Source organism: Mesoplodon mirus, assembly GCF_964341445.2.
Source record: "Mesoplodon mirus genome assembly, chromosome: 11".
Classification (NCBI taxonomy): domain Eukaryota; kingdom Metazoa; phylum Chordata; class Mammalia; order Artiodactyla; family Ziphiidae; genus Mesoplodon; species Mesoplodon mirus.
Genome location: NC_138987.1, coordinates 82,708,463 through 82,728,939, shown reverse-complemented (window position 1 = coordinate 82,728,939; position 20,477 = coordinate 82,708,463). Strand labels below are relative to the sequence as shown.

The window sequence follows — 20,477 nt, the reverse complement described above, 5'->3', positions numbered from 1 at the left end:
TGATGTGCCGGGCATACATAGTGGGGATCACTTTTATTCTGTGGAGATGAGGTCAATGCTGCATCATCAAAAAGATCCTTCATTGTTTAAGAATTTTGTGAACTATAAAGTACTATATAAATGTTACTTGCTAATACATTCACTCTCATAGCACTCAGTACTTCAAGGTTTGAGCTCTTAAGTTAGAAAAGAACCTGGAATTTGCCAGATATGTGAAGAGAATTTTTTTCCTGTATAGGTTTCTTGTCATCAGGGGGAAAGGTCAATAAAGAGCCCCAGAAATAAAATTTTCATCCACTTAGATGAATTATTTACAACATATAATGTAATATGTAATATATGTGCATTATATATACATGTCTTCCCTTTAAGTAAATGAAGACTAGGGGAAACATAAAACTCTACATTGCTATCTCTATATCTAGCAAGTTAAACAAATAAAATATACTTCTATAATGAAAGGTAGAGGGCAAGAGGGATGGACAAGAAGAAATGCTGCCTCTAAATCCTTGGGTGACATTGGACAAATTGCTTAACCTTATTTGGTCTCAGTTTCCTCGTCTGTAGAGATCTTAATGAAATGATTTTACGTTGATTTTATAACATGTTCATTGCGTGCCTGTTATGTGAGACACACTATGCTCAAGCTTAAGAGATATAAAGATGAAAAAGACATAGTTCCTACACTCAAAGCCTTTATTTTTTCTTTAAATAATCCTGGGAGTCTAATTGCATGTATTGAACTCTTTTTAGATTTAGAGTTAACATAATGGATATTTTCTGATTTAGGTTAAAAAAATTAAGAGTTTCCTTGAAAAGATTATAATCTGTTTTTAAATTTTTGTCAGTATGGTATGATTTCTACTGAGAAGTTTTCACAAACGAAAGACTGAAACCTTGAGAATCCTATAAGAATTCTAGCTTTGGGGCTTTGTTGCCTTTAAAAACCAAACTAAAATCTATCACATGCATTCCCTATAGGTGTTTGACTAAAAAACAAAAACAAAAACTTTGAGACACAATTCCCTTTGGCAATTGTGAGGGGATTGTAAGTTTGGGATTTCAAAATTCAAATCCAACTAGGGACTCATCAGTGAACATGAAACATGGAACATGAACAATGAAACAAGTTTTGTTCAGGTAAAGGACCCCTCTTTAGATAATATGATTTTATTTAAATACAGTCAACCCATTTGCTACTTCCCAGCTCACTGACCACTAATAGTTTACTTTAGGTAGTTTTATACCAAACATATCTTCATAAACATGTTTAAAAGTATTAAGATTTTTTAGAGAAAGAAGAAATGACACTGACGTTATTCCACTTTAGCACTGCTCAAAAAACGTACAGAAAAAAGAGTAAAATCAATTGTTAATGAGAAAAATTTTATGATACGTTGAATGAATAATACAGAGGGAGAAATATAGCATCCACATTTGCTTTTTAAAGTGTAGTTACTAATACACACACAGACACACACACACGCACATGCTGAGAAGGAAAATCACAGTAACAACACTGGTTAATTATGAGTGGTGAGAACTGACTAACTTACACATGTTCTTTGTAAATCTCCCCTTTTTATTTGTTCTTTGACTAGCATCCCAACTTTCTACAACAAACATTTGCTATTTTTCTAAATACAGAAAGTTACTTTAGAAAATTAAATTCCTGGGCTCCCCTGGTGGCACAGTGGTTGAGAGTCCGCCTGCTGATGCAGGGGACACGGGTTCGTGCCCCGGTCCGGGAAGATCCCACATGCCATGGAGTGGCTGGGCCTGTGAGCCATAGCCGCTGAGCCTGTGCGTCCGGAGCCTGTGCTCCGTAACGGGAGAGGCCACAACAGTGAGAGGCCCGCGTAACACACACACACACACACACACACACACACACACACACACACACACACACAAAATTAAATTCCTATAAATGGTTAAAAATATAAAGTTGGTGATTTGACTTTTAGAATTAGCTATTTATCAAATCTTTCTAAAGCAAAACGAGTATCTGTGAGCTTCCTTAGTAATACAGGAAAATGTAGCAGTATCTTATAAATGATAATAGCACATTATCCATAGTTTAATATTTAAAAACATTTATTTACAGAACTAAAGATGACTCAGAACCACCTGAAGAAGAAACAGTAGAAAGAACAAGAAAGCTAAGTCTTTCTGAAAAGAAAAATAATCCATCAAAATGGGATGTCTTTTCAATGTAAGTTGTCTACTTGCTAAATGATACCATTTTGGTGGAATGGGGAAGGGTGAGGCAGTGTTAGCAGAATTAATCAAATTACTTTACTAAAACACCTTTCAAAATGTTAAATTTGGGCTTCCCTGGTGGTGCAGTGGTTGAGAGTCCGCCTGCCGATGCAGGAGACGCTGGTTCGTGCCCCGGTCCAGGAGGATCCCTCATGCCTTGGAGCGGCTGGGCCCGTGAGCCATGGCCGCTGGGCCTGCGCGTCCGGAGCCTGTGCTCCGCAATGGGAGAGGCCACAACAGTGAGAGGCCCACGTACCACAAAAAAAAAAAAAAAAAAAAAGTTAAATTTAAGATGAATAACAAACTCCATATGGTGTTTAACAATTAGCCCTGAACCTATGAACTACAAGAGGCAGGTGAGTTCACAGTGTTAAGAACTTGGCCTTGGAACCAGATGGCCCAGGCTTGAATTAGCTCTCTGACTGTGTGTGACCCAGGCAAGTTCATTCATTTTTGAGCACTGATTTCCTCATCTATAAAATAGAGATGATAATAGTACCTATGTCACTGCTTTGCTGTCATGACTAAATGAATTAGCACATGTAAAATACATAGTTAACTATTTTCAAAGACTTATATGATGCTGTAATTAGCTTTTTTGGTGGGTGTTTCTAAAAGGAATTTTAGCATTTCAGTACAGCAAAAGTCCAGGGTATGGTGAGAAATAAGTGACATGTTTATAAGTACATATATCTTGCTCTACCCAATGAATAACATTATTTCTTCTACCCCAGGAATATAAATTGCCTTACCTGATTGAAAAAATGAACTTAATACTCAAATGTACTTGTTAGGAGTTAAATAATGCCTAAATCACATAATTTTCAGATTCTTACCTTAGCACATCATTTCTTTAATTCTAAAAATTATAAGGGGTGTGGGGAGCAGATTGTGGCCAAAGCCAAGAGGCTAGATCATACTATGTAGCTTATTATGAGGAAGTGTTGGTGGAATTATGCAGGGCAGATGCATGACTTGATTACTGTTGACAAAAGGAGTGTTTCTAATAACAGATTATTGTGATTACCACATGCTGATTTTGTGTTTTCCTTGTAGTTATAACACAATAGCTTCCTGGGCAACAAACCTCAAGACTTCCATCAGAGAGGCCAATAAGGCACTCTGGCTTTCTGTCGTGTTCGTTGTACTATTTGCGGCATTGATGAGCTTCTTCACAGGCCGATTTTTCCAGAAGTCTGTGGATGCTGCTCCCACACAGGATGGGGACTCCTGGATGTCTCTAGAACATATCTTGTGGCCATTTACCAGACTCCAACACAATGGGCCACCGCCAGTGTGACTGCAGCACATCCTAATGTGCTAATGCTAATCTTGATTTTTAAAGTTTCAGTATCTGAACTTTGTAAATTAGTAACTTTTAGCTGGGAAATTATAGCATGGAACCAGAGGTTCTCAGAATGACTGTAAGATATTTTATATTCCCTCTTTTTGTGATGACCTTCCTAACTAAAATACAATGGGGAGGAAGCCCACCTATATGATTTTTTAATGAGCTTTTTGAGGAGGAGATATTATTGTTTGTTAAAATTTATTGAAATAAAGAACCATTCAAATTTTCATACGGTGAATGTTGGAAGTCTCAGTAGGTCACATGCATAAGGAAAAAACCCCTAATTCTTAGAAAATAAAATTTGAGTATAAAATGCTGATTAGATCATTTTAACAGCCTATTTGGCATATATTCACTCATTACACTTTACTGTAGGAATAATGGATTTTTCTCCAAGTTGCTTCATTCTTCATACTGAATAAAATTGATCAGTGGGGATTAAGAATAGCTGAGTAATCTAGTTGAGAGTAGCATGTGGCATACAGAGTCAACAAACTGGCAGTTGGAACACCTAACTTTCTTCATTGCTTCTTTAGAAGCAAAATCCTTAACCATGTGATATAAAGTAGAATGAAACTCAGTTTCTTCTTTAAGGGCTTCAGAGAATGCATCACTGGATTCATTGATTTTGAGACTTTGTGCCCTATCACCACTAAACATTAAAAGGGTCCAATTAGGATTTTGAATGGGTTCTTCTTTAGGAAGGTGTTCCCTCACCTAAAGAAAAAGAAAGAAAAATATGTTAATAGTTCCTCTTTTATTGGGTATTTTGACAGTAGTGTATTTTATTTGAAGGGCTCAGTTGAGTTCCCTGAATTGCTAAGATAAAAAGAAACAGTCTTAATGTCCCATTTTTTTTAAAGCATGAAACTGTTTATATCTTGGTGTTTATGGAACTTATCAAAATGTATTAATTCCTTAAAAAATATTTATTGAGTGGCTTCAAGTGTCAGGTACTGTTCTAGGTGCTGGGGATAAAACAACAACAAAGAAAAAATAACTAAACGTATTAATGAGTAACTAACAAGCGCAACCATAAAAACCTTGTCTTCAAGGAGCTTATATTGTAATAGGAGAAACACACAATAAACAAGATAAATAAATATGGTGGCTCATTTATGCTAAAATATTCATCAGTCATCTTGTAGAAGTTTATAAGATAAATTCTTTATCAGGCAGTAGGAAATGTGCCAGAAAGTTAAACTGGAGGCCTAACCCTCTCAGAGGAGAAAGTCTGTGAATCATAGATATATTCACGTGAAAGGCTGACATTTGTTCTTCAGCTGATGTAAAGAGAGATAAGGTCTCTAAGCCTGAAATCAAGAGCATTTGATACCATAATGGACAATGAAAGTATAACCTTTACATGGTTTGGTTTTATATTTTTGACAAAATTAAAGAAAATGAAGTTGTAAAACTCCATTTTGAATGTTAATCTTTTTCACCTTTTTAAAAGGAGAAGCCATGGTCTACATTCATTTAGCTTTTGAGTATCTTCTTTTGGAGCACAAAATAGTTTAATGGGGTTTTTGCATACTATACCTGAAATACAACTTTTTTAGAATCACATACTGTATTCCACTTGCTCCAACCAAACGCAAAAGCAGAACTTAACAGGGCCATTTGTCGATACGCTTTCACTTCTACCAAAGGAAGCTGTCAATATACAAACAAATAGAGTTGATCGTAGAGCCTCTCTAGTCTCCCTTCCACCCTTGGGCTCTTACAGTCTGGTCTGGTCTCAACACAGATCCATTTAAATGTAAGTCGGGTGAAGTTAATCAGACAGAGAAGACAAATATCAAATATCATATATAAGTGGAATCTAAAAAAATGGTACGAATGAACTTACTTACAAAACAGAAATAGAGTCACAGATGTAGAAAACAAAATTATGGTTAACAAGGGAGGAAAAGCTGGGGGGGGATAAATTGGGAGATTGGGATTGACATATACATACTACTATATATAAAATAGATAACTAATAAGGACCTACTGTACAGCACAGGGAACTCTACTCAATACTCTGTAATGGCCTATATGGAAAAAGAATCTAAAAAAGAGTGAATATATGTATATATGTATAACTGACTCACTTTGCTGTAGAGCAGAAATTAACACAACATTGTAAATCAACTATAATCCAATAAAAATTTTAAAAAACTATTAAAAAATAAAATAAAATTCAAATATTAAAAAAATAAAATAAAATGTAAGATTACATGACTTCTTTCTCAAAACGGAGCAATGGCTTCCCTTTTCAGAGTAGAATCCAAAGTCCTAACTATGCTCCACAAGGGCATCTGTGGCCTGACATCCCCCGTACACCCCATTATCTCTCTGACCTTATCCCCTGTTCTTCTCCCTTTGCTCTCTTGGCACCCTGGCCTCCTTGCTGTTCCTCCCATCCTCAAACACATCAGGACACGCCCTCTGGGCTCTTTCCCCAGGTCTTCTCTCCACCTGGAAGCTGATATCCTTCCAGAGATATCAACTTGGCTAAATTCCCCACCTTCAAGCATTGCTCAAATCTTGTCTCCTTATTGAACCCCTCTCCCCCTACACCCTATTTGGTATTGTAACTTTCCTTTTTCCATACCACTTAGCACCTTTTGACATATAAGATAATTTTGTTTATTATGTTTGTTGTTTATTTTTGCCTCCCTCAACTAGAATGTAAGCTCCACAAGGGCAGGGACCTGTGTTTTATTCACTGTTTCCTAAGCATCTAAAACAATGTCTAGAATATAGGTGTTCAGAAAAAAAAAAGTCTTGAGTATAATATTCTGAAAAGATGACTAGTATATGACATTCAGCATTTGTAGAGTAACTGGCAATTTGAGTTACTAAAACTAAGGTTGGTTTTTTTCCCCTATGCATATATGTATACACTCTTATTGACAGGATTATTTTCAAATGTTGTGTCTACCTATATTGCCACTTTCTGGTATATTATAAACTTGTTCTTGAGTATAGAACTGCCCAAAACACCTTTCATGATTAGAAGCCACTTTGTCTTCACTCATGCATCATAAATATTTGCTAAACATCTACTGTATTCTAGAAATAGGCTTGGTACTAGAAGAATCAAAGTTGATTAAGAAACGGCCACCCCCCTCAAGGAGCTCGCAGTTTAACATGGAAGGATCTCATTTAACTAAACTTATGCGTCATATGAAGCTGTACGCAGACAGGGAGGCTCTGTCGAGAAATAGAAGGAAGTGGGTTTTGTGGTCCTTGTATGTCTAATTTTGCCTGACTTATCATATTTGGGAAACTGCTGCGTCATTTACTCTTTTAAGAAATCTTACATGTATCCAGTCTGGAAGGAGAAAGAAAGCATACGAAATGGGAAGTTGCTCAGACTACCTTTGCACTAAACTGACCAGCTGTGGTTATGCTCCATGTGTCATTATGAAGATCATACAACAGATTATTAAATTTGAGAGAACCCTGGATTTTTGATCATGCTATTTATTCCTTCCTAACTATAATCTTATATAAGTGAATATAGAAAACCATTGGTGTACCTTAAGATTTATATAAAATTTAATACTTGCTGACATTCTAAATGTCCAGCACATTAAATTTGGAAAGATTCATTCTTACCTTATAGTTTATAACAACATAAAAGTGAGAGTGTCCAGTAGGGAAGATATTCAGTCCAGCTTCTTTCAAAGCAATAATGAAAGAAACAGGAGTCATCCACTTTTCTTCCAAAATAGAGGAATGCTTTTTATTATTTAGTTTGATTGACGCTAACATGCAGAGGTTTTCCTAGTTTCAATAAGAAAAAAGAAATGTTTATACAAATTAAAAAACTATTACCTCATTATCATTCTAGGTCCAGCTGTTAGGTTCTTTACACTATTAAAACAAAATCCTATATTAAAAAGAATGCAGGACAGATATGTTTTAGGCCTGATCCAAAAGCTCCACCGCAAAGTCTCCACATTACCTTAAGCAATTTATTAACTCTTCTTGGGCTCATCTGAGCAATCCAGGGACTAAACTGAAGGATCTCTCAGGTCTCCTACTTTATAAATTATGATCTAAGAATACTGCATGTGTTCATATTGATATATAATAGCTATTTGACAGCAATCATGTTGCAACTTTTAAGGATCATAATTTTTTTATACATATATAATAAAATTTTAACATAATAATGCAAAATTATTATCCAGTTTTAAAGTTTGCAAAGTGGTGGGACTTCCCTGGTGGTCCAGTGGTTAAGACTTCATGCTTCCAATGCAGGGGTCCCGGGTTCAATCCCTGGTCAGGGAACTAAGATCCCACATGCTGCAACTACTGAGCCCTCATGCTCTAGAGCCCACGTGCTGCAACTAGAGAGCCTGTGTGCCACAACTACTGAGACTGTTTGCCTCAATGAAGACCCAGCACGGCCACAGTAAATAAATAAATAAATTTTTTTAATAATAAAAAAAAATGTCTGCAAAGTGGCAATTTGAAGGTGTACAGAGTTCACATCTCTCATCTGACTTTAAAAGCCAAATTTGATGATATTCTAGCCTTCCTGCCACAGTCATAAGGAATTTCAGGTTATCTCTTTTTTTTTTCTCTCTCTCTTTTTTAAAACGACTTTCATGAGGTATACCTTACATATCGTAAAATTCACCCAAGTGCACAGTCCAGTGATTTTCTGGGTAACTTTACTGAGTGGTGCAACTATCACCATAAATCAGTTTTACAGCATTTTCATCCCTCCGATAAAATCCCTTATGTCCATTTACAGTTAATCCTCATTCCCACCCTCAGCCTCAGGCAACCACTAAATCTACTTTTTGTGTCTCTAAATTTCAGACTGTAATTTCTGAGTGATGAGCAATGGAGGCACTGAAAAGGGATTTCAAATGGCTAGGTGATAAGATCAGGAAGCCTCTTTGGAGTGGATCAAAAACTCTGAAAGTCATACTGCAACCAGGCTTATAGCTTCACCAATTGTTCTATTCCTAGTAACTTTAGGGTGCAAATTTGTACTTTACTTATTACATGCTATTTCCTATCTATTTAGTTTATATTTCATTTAGAAATTATAGTTCAAGGTATACTGTAAATAGATTTATAAAAGACACATTTCAATATGTAAATCAGCAGTGATTGATTGCTTTGACACACTTACAGTCATCAAAGAGATTTAGCTCTTTGACATGACTTGCTATAACAGCAGTTTACCTTAATTTGTATTTGAATCTCAGTAAATACTGTAGTCACAGTCAGAAGTACTTTATTCACATCCAGTGGTCTTAGCTCCCACGACTGGTATGGCATATTAACATGAGCATCTTGAATCAAGGTAACAGGGCCAAAAGTTTCCAGGCTGAATGTTATAAGTCTGTCTTCTGATTTGTAAGATACATTGCTGATGCCATCAGTTTTCCAGTGTTTACCTTTATAATTAGGAAGAATGTGACATTAGTTCCATTTTATCCTCTGCAAAAATAAGAATGAAACCACTCCCATAACTGCAATATGTATAAATTGATTTTTCACATTTAGAATAGAATCTCCACAAAAAGCCAGCTGCAACAACATCATATACCTCTGAGCCTCTGCACATGCCATTCTTTCTTCCTAGAGGACTCTTCCTTTATCTCTTAGAGAAACTCTCTTCATCTTTCTTTTTAAACAACTTTAAAATTCACCTGTCTTGAGTATACAATTATTTTTAGTAAATTTATCGAGCTGTGCGACCATCATCACCATCCAGTTTTATTCAGTTTTAGAACATTATTATCCTCCAAATAAGATCTCTTATGTCCGTTTATAGTTAATTCCCATTCCCATCACCAGCCCCAAGCAACTATTAATATACTTCCTGTCTCTAAAGATTTGCCTTTTCTGGACTTTTCATTAAATACAATCATATAATAGGTAGTATTCTCTGCCTCTTACAACTCAATAATAAAACACAACCCAACTTAAAAATGGGCAAAAGATTTGAATAAACATTTCATCAAAGAAGGTACACAAAAGTATAGTAAATACATTAAAAAAGATGCTCAACATTACCAGTCATTAGGGAAATACAAATTAAAACCATGAACTACCATTTCACACGCACCAGAGTGGCTATAATAAAAAAAAACAGATAATAACAAATGTTGGCAAGGATGTGGAGAAATGGGAAACCTCATATCTTGCTGGTACAGCTACTTTGAAAAAACAATTTGGCAAGTTTCTTAAATAGTTAAGCATCAGTTTACCATTCAACCCAGCAATTCCACTCCTAGGGATACACCCAAGAGGAATGAAGACATATGTCCACACAAGACTTACATGTGAATGTTCTCTTAGTCTCTTAAGGACCTGTTCAATATTCCACCCTAGGAGAAGCCTTCCATAACTCTCCAGATGGGACCCAGCCACTGTTCTGCTCCTTAGCACTTCTGATTTTTTTCCCTCTCTGCCTCTCCTACAACTTTGAAAACTCCTGGAAGAAGGAACTATGTCTCATTTATCTCTATCTTTCTTATTGATTAGCATATTTATGGAACAAATGAATCATTATCTTTCTAGAACACCCTCTTCATTCCCACTTGGCTTTCTCCTCTTCTCACATGGAGGGTTTCACTAACTATTTTTTTTTATTAGTTTCTGCTTTATAACAAAGTGAATCAGTCATACATATACATCTGTTCCCACATCCCTTCCCTCATGCATCTCCCTCCCTCCCACCCTCCCCATCCCACCCCTCCAGGCGGTCACAAAGCACCGAGCTGATCTCCCTGTGCACTAACTATTTTTGAGTCTTAAATTCAATATAATAAATACAATTATATTGGAAAACTAAGTTCTTTATAATTCCTCTTTTTGTTTTTACATTAACAAAATTATTTTAATTTGTAAACGTAGAAATTAAGTATTGCCTATAAATAAATTCTTCAACTTTCTAGTATTTCCTGGCAAAAATGTTTCCCCATGGTTTAAAAATTACTGGAGTTGTAGATTATTGTCATATAATTACTGTAGTTAGAGTCAATTTTTACATATTGTATTTCCCTGAATCATGTGGGATAATTTACCTTGTCTAATACTAATTGAGTATGAATAAATTTTAATGTGATAAATATTTAGGAACATTACCATTAATGGAAAGGAAAAGTGAAACCTCTAAAAGCAACATGAAAGGAAAAAATTATCTAATGTTCATTTTGATATACTTTATGGTTTAATGTATTGATAAAAATACTGGTTTTAATATATAAATTATTTCTAGAATAAATAATGTCTTGTGGCTATGTCTATACAAGCAAAAATATGGAGTATTGTAGCAACCATGAAAAAGTTTAAAGTATAAAATATTCTCTAAATTCTCTGCCCCCATTAACTAAAGTAATAGCTCTGTGCTTTAGTGATCTTATCTGTTCTAAACCTATCATCTAGTATGTAAACCCTTTCACAAATAAATAGATGGATGTAGAATAATTCACCTACACTAAAAACAAAGCTATTTGGCTTTCATCTAAGAGCCCCAAAATGTGCATATATTAATTCACAAGACCGAGACCTTTCAAAGTTTAGCCAGCCAACCCCAAATAAGGTATCTGTTAATGACTGGTGAATTATTAGCTCATATTTCTGTTAGTACTTCTGATTTTATTGATATTTATTTAACATTTTGAATAAGCAATAATTTCCCATGATTCAACAGTCAAAAGTTATAAAGAGGCATACAGTGGCTAGTTTTCTTCTTTCTCAGGCTTCCCATTTGCCCACTCCACATCCTCAGTACCTGGCTGTAATAAGCTTTGCAACTTATAAATATTAGCATTAAAATAATCAAATTTTAATCACCCCAGTGTGAATTATTTGGCCATTTCAAGAGAGAGTAGGCTTTTCATATGTTTGTTTTTGATTTGCTATACTATCTTGATATTTTTGTTCATTTCCTTTTTTAAAAAAACTTAATTGTATAAACATAAAGAAATTTCTCAGAGAATATGGCAGATATAAACACTTCAGCAACTAATAGTTATAAAAAAACTCCAATCCCTATTCTTTTCCATCAAGAGCAAACAAAACAAAGACCCTAGAATTGGCAGAGAAATACGTAAGATTAGAAACTCAGTTTACACGCTGCATTTCCTAATTTGATTTAAGAATTTATATTATTGTATCTCTTTTTATTACATAATTATCAAAGCTGGTTAAGGCATTGCTGTACCTTCAGCCTCCCACCTTGCAACCATAGGATTCTCAAAAAAGATTACGTTCTCATGAACTTCAAGCATGACCTCTATGGGTGGGAAAGCGTTTTCTGTTTCAAAGTCTTCTGCAGTTTCTGGAGGATATGTATATTTCTGTAATCCTTCTTTGAGTATCTTTTAAAAATGACCAAAATAAGACCAAGTTAGAAGCTGACTGGTAACAGTTAAAGATGTAAATACTGCTGAATAAGCTATACAGTTATTTTAAATAAGCACTGCAGTTTGGTCACATTTAACTATAGATTGACTAACAAAATGTCACAATAAAATTAAAGATAATGATTTGAGGGAAAAAAAAACCACGACATTTGAATGTAATTCAGAACCCTCCTATGGGCCAGGTTCTATGCTGGCTGGGACTTAACTATTCATTTTATCCCTCCAAGTAACTCTACAAGGCATATATTTAACAGAGAAGATAACTGGGACTTACAGAAATCAATTAATGTGCCAAAGATTACAAAATGACTTCAAGAAGGTGCCAGAAGTCAAAAATAGATCTACAGGATTCCAAATCCCATGTTCCAATAACTTGGTTAGGGTGTGTGTGGAAAGACAGAAAGAAGTATAAGCAACCTTTTGAGACGTGTAGAAACAAATGAATGAAATTAATTAAAAATCATCATATTGCATACCTTAAACTTACACAATGTTATATTTCAATTATTTCTCAAAAAAGCTCTGGGGGAAGGGTGGGGAGAAAGTAAATTAAGCCAAGGGCAGATGTCTGTGGGATAAAGGAGATTTGTCCATTATCAGAATTTAGCAGAGTAGGATCTAGGAAAGGGGGGGAAGATTAAAAATGTTACAAAATAGGGCTTCCCTGGTGGCACAGTGGTTGGGAGTCCGCCTGCTGATGCAGCAGACACGGGTTTGTGACCCGGTCCGGGAAGATCCCACATGCCGCAGAGCGGCTGGACCCATGAGCCATGGCCGCTGAGCCTGTGCGTCCGGAGCCTGTGCTCCGCAGTGGGAGAGGCCACAACAGTGAGAGGCCCGCGTACCGCAAAAACAAAAAAACAAACAAACAAAAAAGTTACAAAATAGAGGAAAAAATTGGATGGGGAAAATTTCTAGGGGACGTGTGAGATTATTAAAAAGGGACTTGGAAAAAAGGAGGAAGGCCTCTTCGTTGCAGCAGAGAAAAACAGTTGTGAAGGAGGATACTCTGGGCTCAAACTGGGAGCCTGGAGTGGTGGTATCAGGATATCCTGCCAAAATTCAAGAACAACAACTCTTTGGATGAATCCTTGAAATTCCCAGTTCAGGGTAGGACCTTCCTATGGATAAAGAGTTTTGAAGGCCTACCTCCACCAAAGGGTGTCTTTCTTGGACTCCTCCCTGTCCTTCAATTATCCCTGAGGTAGGGAAGGTTGACTCAAGTAGATTCTTCAAAGTGGCTACAGACCAGATTATCTCCCCACGTTCACCCTAATAACTGCATTCTCGTTTGTGGGGAGAAGGGGAGAGGAACAGCAATATCATCCCTAAGAGGGTAAAAATTAGCTTAGGGGGATCATGAAACAATTGTACTCTTTTAGGTATAAAATACAGATACACATATAGCACATAAGCAGATACACAGTATATCTGTGGTATTAATATTTTGACGGGGGGGCAGTTGGGAAAAAATGTCTACAAAGACTCCTTAGAGGGGTGATAATGGAAAAAAAATTAAAATTGAGAAATACCTCTCTAATTCAAGAATGCATGAAGATCCTTAATGGATAGGATTGTGGGGGAGAAGTGCCTGACAATCTATGTACATGATGTGTTAGAGCAGAGAGATGGGGATGGGAGGGGGTCGGGAGGGAGCAGGGAGAAAGAAAAGAAGGGCAGGAGAGAAAGAAAGGAAGGAGGAAGGGGCCATGACAACATGAGTGGGTGTATCTGGGACGTAGGCCACCAAAAGTTAAACCAAGCCAATGCTAGCGCAAGTGTTACTGCTTATTGAAACAGAAGTGAGAAACTCCTTGAAAAATGATGAACAACTGCTACCATCAGTATCCTCACTACTCATGTGGGCTATCGGTACATCAGCAGCATTGGCATTGCCTGGATCAGTGCTTCTCAAACTTTAATGTGCATATGAATCACCTTAGGGTCCTGTTAAAATGCAGATGAAGTAGATCTGAGGTGAAACACCAAATTATGCATTTCTAACAAGTTCCCAGGTGATGCTGATGCTTCAGGTTCATAGACCACGCTTTGTATATCAAAGATCCAGACCAGTGGTTCTCAAAGTTTGGAATGTGTTTTGCTAAAACACAGACTGCTGAGTCTCACCTCCAGAGTTTTTGATTCAGTAGGACTGAGGTGGGGCCCATGAATTTGCATTTCTAGCAAATTCCCAGATGATGCCAAATGATGCTCATGCTTCTTGTCAAGGGACCACATGCTGGGAACCACTGATTTAGACCAGAGTCCACCAACTGTGGTCCCTGAGAGATCCAGCCCACCACCAGTTTTTGTAAATAAAGTTTAACTGGGACACAGCGATGCCCGTTCATTTACATACGACTGTTTTAATGTTACAGTGGCAGAGTTGAGGAGTTGCGACAGAGCTGGTATGGCCCACAAAGCTGAAAATATTTACCATCTGGTCCTTTACAGAAAAAGCTTGCCAGCCTCTGAAATAGACTGTCATTATTAAGGCCAAATTGGCACAATATAATCATAGTGCTATAGGTTTACAATTAAGTTAACATGTATGAATTCTAGTTTTAAAATCCATATTATTTCAGATTCCTTTCCTTTAGTATCTGATTCAAATTTATACATTCAAGACAGTTTAAAATTACATTGTTATCGCTTCTCGGCCTTTTGGCTAAGATCAAGTGTAAAATTACATTGTTTCCTTTGTGCTTGCTTAATAGGGTTAAATTCATTAGATGTTTAGATCGTTTGAGATGAAGTAAAAGCATGAGAAATTATTTTATTCATAAATTTTGATTCAAGAATTAACCTACTTCCACAATCATCCAGCCCTTCCTCGGTTTACACTGTGGAGGAAGCTCCAAAATATCCAAGTGGTGCACTCCACCCAGAGCTGTGAACTGGCATAAATCAACCTCATTTTCTTCAGAGAAATATGGCTTTTCAGGGGCATTCTCTAACAGCAACAACTGCGCTGAAATTCATCAGATTAGTTCAGTTTCTAAATAGATCATAACATTTCTGTATTTTCTTAGTGGGAAAATGAAAATGTTCTAATACAGGTAAATGAAGTTTTTATTTAGCTGCTAAATATTTTCAAAATGTGGTTGATTCAAAACTATTCACAAAGCTAAGCTTGAAAGTGGGAATAGGCATGCATAATGTTAGGGTGCAGGAGAGGGCCCCATTTATATTTTATATACTAACATTATAGGAATTTGTATACAATAAGGATGTGCTACTATTAACATAAAAACTTTAAAAATATGGTTTTCTGTATGGGAGGAAAAATAATTTTCCCACTACCCTTCTGAGTTCTTGGCCAAGACTCCTGTAATAAAAGACAGATTAACAAGAGAAAAATGAACAGAATTATTAACATGTACACCTCATGTATACATGGGAGATACCCTGAGAAAAATTGGTAACTCAAAGACGTGGTTTAGAACTCTGGCTTATATAGCATCTTCTACAAAGAATAATAAATTTGTGGAGAGATAACAGGACAAAGGAAAGCAGTTTTAGGCTTCCAGGGGCAGAGAGAAAGCCTGTTATATAAATTCCTCTGGCATCCTCTCCAGGCTGATGGGGTCTAAACTTGTCTCTGGGAATTAACCTTTGTCCCTCCTGGCAGAGAGGGGAGGAAAAACACTTTTGAAAGTTTATGCCCTGCTTTTAGGCAAATAGGAGGAGGGTAAGGACCTTTTCTTGCATCTTTTTAACTGTTTTCAGCTCAAAATAATTCTTATGCCAAAGTGGCAGATTTTGGGGTGGCATACCCTGCTAACCTTCATTATAAAAGATCAAATGTGGTTTAACACAAAATTTAATAACTGACAAATTAATTTTTTTAAATTGGACATTATGGAGCTAAAAATCTGAAAGAAGTAAAACGTTAAAAAAAATTTTGGCCCATATATGAAATGAAAGCTAATTTTTTTTTTTCAACAAAAATAGGCCCAGCTTATAGAAAAACAGGGATGGAGGTTTGAAAGTGAAGAAACTGGACTGGATAATCTTTGTGTTCAGACATTTTACAGGGAAATTCTATGATCCCATAAATCTCAGTGCACATTCAGGGGATATCTGATGTCACATACCATCATTCCCACCTTTCACCAAAATTCTTTCAATAGAGTGTAATAGATAAGAAGAGGAAATCAGACCCTTACAGGTTCCACCCTTGACTAGCTGTGTGACCTTATACAAGATATGCTAATTAACAACTCTAGTATCAGTTCCTTCCTCAACAAATGCATATAATAGTAGTATCTATCTTCTACAATTTGGGGGAGCTGTGATTTAATACAAGAAGGAGTTTAGAACTGGTGCCAGACCTATAGTAAAAATTCAGGAACTGTTAGTCTTATTATTTATCATTACAATTTTCCTCTCCCATTAAAGGAAGCACACTGAGATGGCATTGAATTTAACCCACAGAGATTAGGCACTGAAAATAAGTGGAAATATCCAGAGAAAATTCCAGTTAAGCAATTGCCCCCTTTTCCTTGTATACATTCAATAAAATGTATACCTTAAGTAATTTTCAAATGTATCTAATTAATAGTCCATTTACCTGAAAAGAAAGTCAGAAAGAATACTGTGTCCCAATTTAGACTATTTATGATATATATTATTTGGGGATCACCATGTAGAAACCTTGGTATTATTGACAGAGTTTCATGAATTGAATATATTATCATATTTCTAACAGGAAAATTATCTCATAAGGATTATAGAAAAATTATAAAGATATAAACCCAGTTGACTGCTGACACAAAAGTGTATTGGAAAAAGTGAAGTAGACAAGAAGCCTGTTATAAAAAAGTATGCTAAGAAATATATAAAAAGTATATTCCTTAGAAGTTACTGGGAAAGAAGCATAATGATAAAGTTAGTGGAAAACATGTATATAAATCTCAAACTAAAAGATTTTCAAATTAGACATCACTATCATTTTGACTATTAAAACTATATCCAGTTTCTATTTGCCAGGATAAGACTGAATACAGAAGTGTTGAAAAATTTCTGATCATGTACATGTGCTTGAGAATGTTCAGTGCAACACTGCTTATAATAATAAAAAAATTAGAAATAATCTTATTGTCTACTAATAAGGATTTAAATAATGTCCCATTATTGGATGACATTATACAGATACTTTAAAAAGTAAGGTTACTGGGCTTCCCTGGTGGCGCAGTGGTTGAGAGTCCGCCTGCCGATGCAGGGGACGCGGGTTCGTGCCCCAGTGCAGGAGGATCCCACATGCCGCGGAGCGGCTGGGCCCGTGAGCCATGGCTGCTGAGCCTGCGTGTCCGGAGCCTGTGCTCCGCAACGGGAGAGGCCACAACAGTGAGAGGCCCGCGTACCGCAAAAAAAAAAAAAAAAAAAAAAAAAAAAGTAAGGTTACCAATGTGCTCTGACTTAGAATCTTGTTGAATATTATTCATTTAAGCAGAATATATATTGTGTTCTATGTATGTATGTACAATGACAAATATTATTAGGTAAAAAAAAGTAATTTTCAACAAAAACATCTTTATGATATGATCCCATGGTTTTATTTAAAACCAAAAGAGAGAGAAACAGAGACAGACAGAGAGAGATTGCACAAATTTTAAAAAGTTGTTAACATTGGTTATAGCAGAAGACAGATGAGGAAGAATTTTCACTTTATACTTCTGCAACATCTGAGTTTTTTTTTTTACAATGTCCCTGCATTTCTTTTATAAGCAGAAAAATCCCAATAAAATTAAATTCTAAAAATGTAATTTAGAGGAATACCTGCTAAAACTGTTTCACTTAATAATTTCATTTCCAGTTCATATTTTGTGGCTTCAGGTTCTTCCTGGACAGAACTCTACAGAGAACACAAGGACAGATGGGTGTGATCGTCAGGGTCTGCTGCAGCCCAGATTCACTCTCTTCCTGTTCCAGTTCCCACTAGATTTCTGCTACCTTAATTCCAGGGCCTCAGATGGACACTTGCTCTGGCCTAAAACTGGATTCAAAAACAATATTTAAAAAATTAATTTAAATGAGAGCACATCTCCACAGAACCTCAAAAGGGCAGCAGCTAGCCTGCTCAGATTCTTTGCTGAAAACCCTTTGCTGAAAAGTGTAAAACAGAGAGACTAGGAAGCAATGCAAGCTATAAAAATATTTGTATTTGCATTTTGGTTTTAGCCAAGTTTTAGATTTTGCTTGATTTTGGCAATAAACTCTCTGATAGACTAATTCCAAAGCCTGCTTTTGGGTAAGCCTCTGAGGGGAATTAAAGATGCTATGTACCAAGTAATGTAGAAGACATCATTACATCCTGGTGTAGTAAAAAGAATACTACAAAAAGAGGACATAGGAATTTATATTTAAATCTGCCACTAACTTACCTTTGTGACCTTGAGCAAGTCATTTAACCATTATGGGCCTCAAATGCCTGATCTAACAACCCATTTGGTATGTAACTGTGTGCCAGACATATGATACCTCTTGTAAACAATCCTAAAAGATAGCTATTATTTTCATTTTACAGAAAAGGGAACTGAAGCTTAGGGAGATGACTGGTCTAAGGGTCAAATAAAATAATAAAAGTAAAGAATTTTGTACGCTGTAAAGTACTAGATAAATGCAGTATTATGAAAATTTGGTACGTGTGTGCTAATATTTGCAAACTGGATCACATCTGGCAAACTTCATTTGATCTCAAATACCACCTGTACTTTTCTACAGCAATGAAAGAATCTTATACCCGAATTCTAGTCAGAAGCTTAATGCCAGTTCATCCCACCATGCCTCTCACCCTCATCCACCATACAAAGCCAAGTCCCCCTTAGTAAATTATCTTTTCCCTACTCTCATCACGATATTGCCCTGTATCTTCCTCTTGACCAGTTTTAACACTATGCATTCTCTGCCAACTCTCTCCATCAGGCCTCTGACACTTCTCACTTATTAACTCATTCATTCAAAGAATTTTTATTGAGTGCCTAACTTGTACAGGCATCCATAGATGCTAGAAGTAAAAGGAAGGAAAAGACAAGGTCCCTGACTTAAGGAGCTGCCAGTCTATTAGGAAAGCAGGTAAACAAACAGGCATAATACCATTTGTGGGTGCTGTAGTGTATTAAGGGGTCCACAATAGAATAGTAAGAAAGAACAGTTAATTCTGTGGGAGAAATAGTCTGTGGGTGGTGAAAAAAGGAAACGCTACCCAAAGGTGGTAAAGTTTGAACTAAATCTTGAAAGATAATTAGGTTTTCCCCAAAATGGTGGGAGGGAATTTTAAGTATGAGTGAAGGCAGAAAGGTATGAAGCAAAACAGAGGGTTACAAGCACCCCTGAGTAGTCAGGCATGGTTGGAATGAGACAGGCTAGGAGGGTGTAAAGATTTGAAGCTGGAGAGAGGCAGGCCAGCTTGTGGAGAGCTTTGGATGCCACTCTAAAGACTAGAATTTCCTCTGTGGGTAAGAGAGAGCCCCAAAAAGATTTTTACTAGGAAAGTAACATGAAGAAATTTGCATTTGGAAAGAGAATTCTGGTGCCCACCTGATGAATGTATTGCTTTGTAAAGAGTAAGAAGTCCAAGGTAAGAGGATCAGGGCCTAACTCAAGATAGAAGCAATCAGGACCATTAGAAGGAGCATATGTGAGAGATGATAAGGAAGTAAATCAACATAACTTGGATGGCAACTGGATATAGAAGTAAGGCAAGGGACAGGCAAAGACTGATTTACAGATGCTTGGTTTAGGTAATAAGATGGATGGTGGTAACAATTACCAAGAAAAGAAAAGGAAGAATAGGTTTGGGGAAAAAAAGTAGTGAATTTGATTGTGGATATGTTGGATTTGAGGTGCCCATGGAACATCTAAGTAGCCTTTGATATTATCTACCATTAAAAAGCCAGTTGCATTTCTTTCTTACAGGAAGGATTTTCTCCAACAATAATATCAAAGATATCAAACCAACAAGTGAGTCAGCCTTTCCAATTCACATCTTCAAAAAGTTGAGAATTCTTCAGCATGTAGATCAAACTGGTTTTCTACCTTGCAGGGAGTCCAAGAATTTAGACTTTCTCAACAGAACGTTCCCCTTAATAACCACAGTACTTCAGTATGCAACAACAGGAATTTATCAGTGTCCATATTATCACATAAGAGAATAATCTTGTATTTAAGTCAACACATTGCCTTTATCTAATTCATAATTTTTATAATTCTATGTTACTCTTTAGTTCAATTGACTCTTTTTAAAGTTAGACTTCTGGAGGAAGGAAGCAATGGGTCAGTTTACATTCTGATGCAAGTTCCTTACTCTTAATAACTATCTAGCTGTCATTGCAGCTAGAACATACTCCTGCACAATAATTAAACTCCAAACCACATTTATTGATACTATAAGCCTTCATAGTTTTATACATTCTAAAACTCCTTGTGTTTGTTGGCAATGAAACTGAAAAAAAACCTTGTTTCTTCATATT

General features: G+C 36.3%; 2 protein-coding genes across 2 annotated transcripts in view; one reads left to right on the top strand and one right to left on the bottom strand.

Annotated features, from left to right (window-relative positions):
* The window catches only part of IRAG2 (inositol 1,4,5-triphosphate receptor associated 2), a gene marked incomplete at its 3' end in the record, with an annotated part of 47,189 nt that extends 43,627 nt beyond the window's left edge, over nucleotides 1-3,562 (top strand). Inside the window, exons 21-22 of the mRNA XM_082635822.1 lie at nucleotides 2,108-2,215; nucleotides 3,319-3,562. Of these exons, the coding sequence (XP_082491948.1) occupies nucleotides 2,108-2,215; nucleotides 3,319-3,562 (352 nt within the window). The remainder of the gene's footprint in view (nucleotides 1-2,107; nucleotides 2,216-3,318) is intronic.
* Nucleotides 3,563-4,037: 475 nt separating this feature from the next.
* The window catches only part of DNAI7 (dynein axonemal intermediate chain 7), a 74,084-nt gene continuing 57,644 nt past the window's right edge, over nucleotides 4,038-20,477 (bottom strand). Inside the window, exons 10-15 of the mRNA XM_082635821.1 lie at nucleotides 17,785-17,860; nucleotides 11,802-11,918; nucleotides 8,810-9,024; nucleotides 7,223-7,390; nucleotides 5,156-5,269; nucleotides 4,038-4,330 (exon numbers count right to left, since the gene is read on the bottom strand). Of these exons, the coding sequence (XP_082491947.1) occupies nucleotides 4,052-4,330; nucleotides 5,156-5,269; nucleotides 7,223-7,390; nucleotides 8,810-9,024; nucleotides 11,802-11,918; nucleotides 17,785-17,860 (969 nt within the window). The 3' untranslated portion in view covers nucleotides 4,038-4,051. The remainder of the gene's footprint in view (nucleotides 4,331-5,155; nucleotides 5,270-7,222; nucleotides 7,391-8,809; nucleotides 9,025-11,801; nucleotides 11,919-17,784; nucleotides 17,861-20,477) is intronic.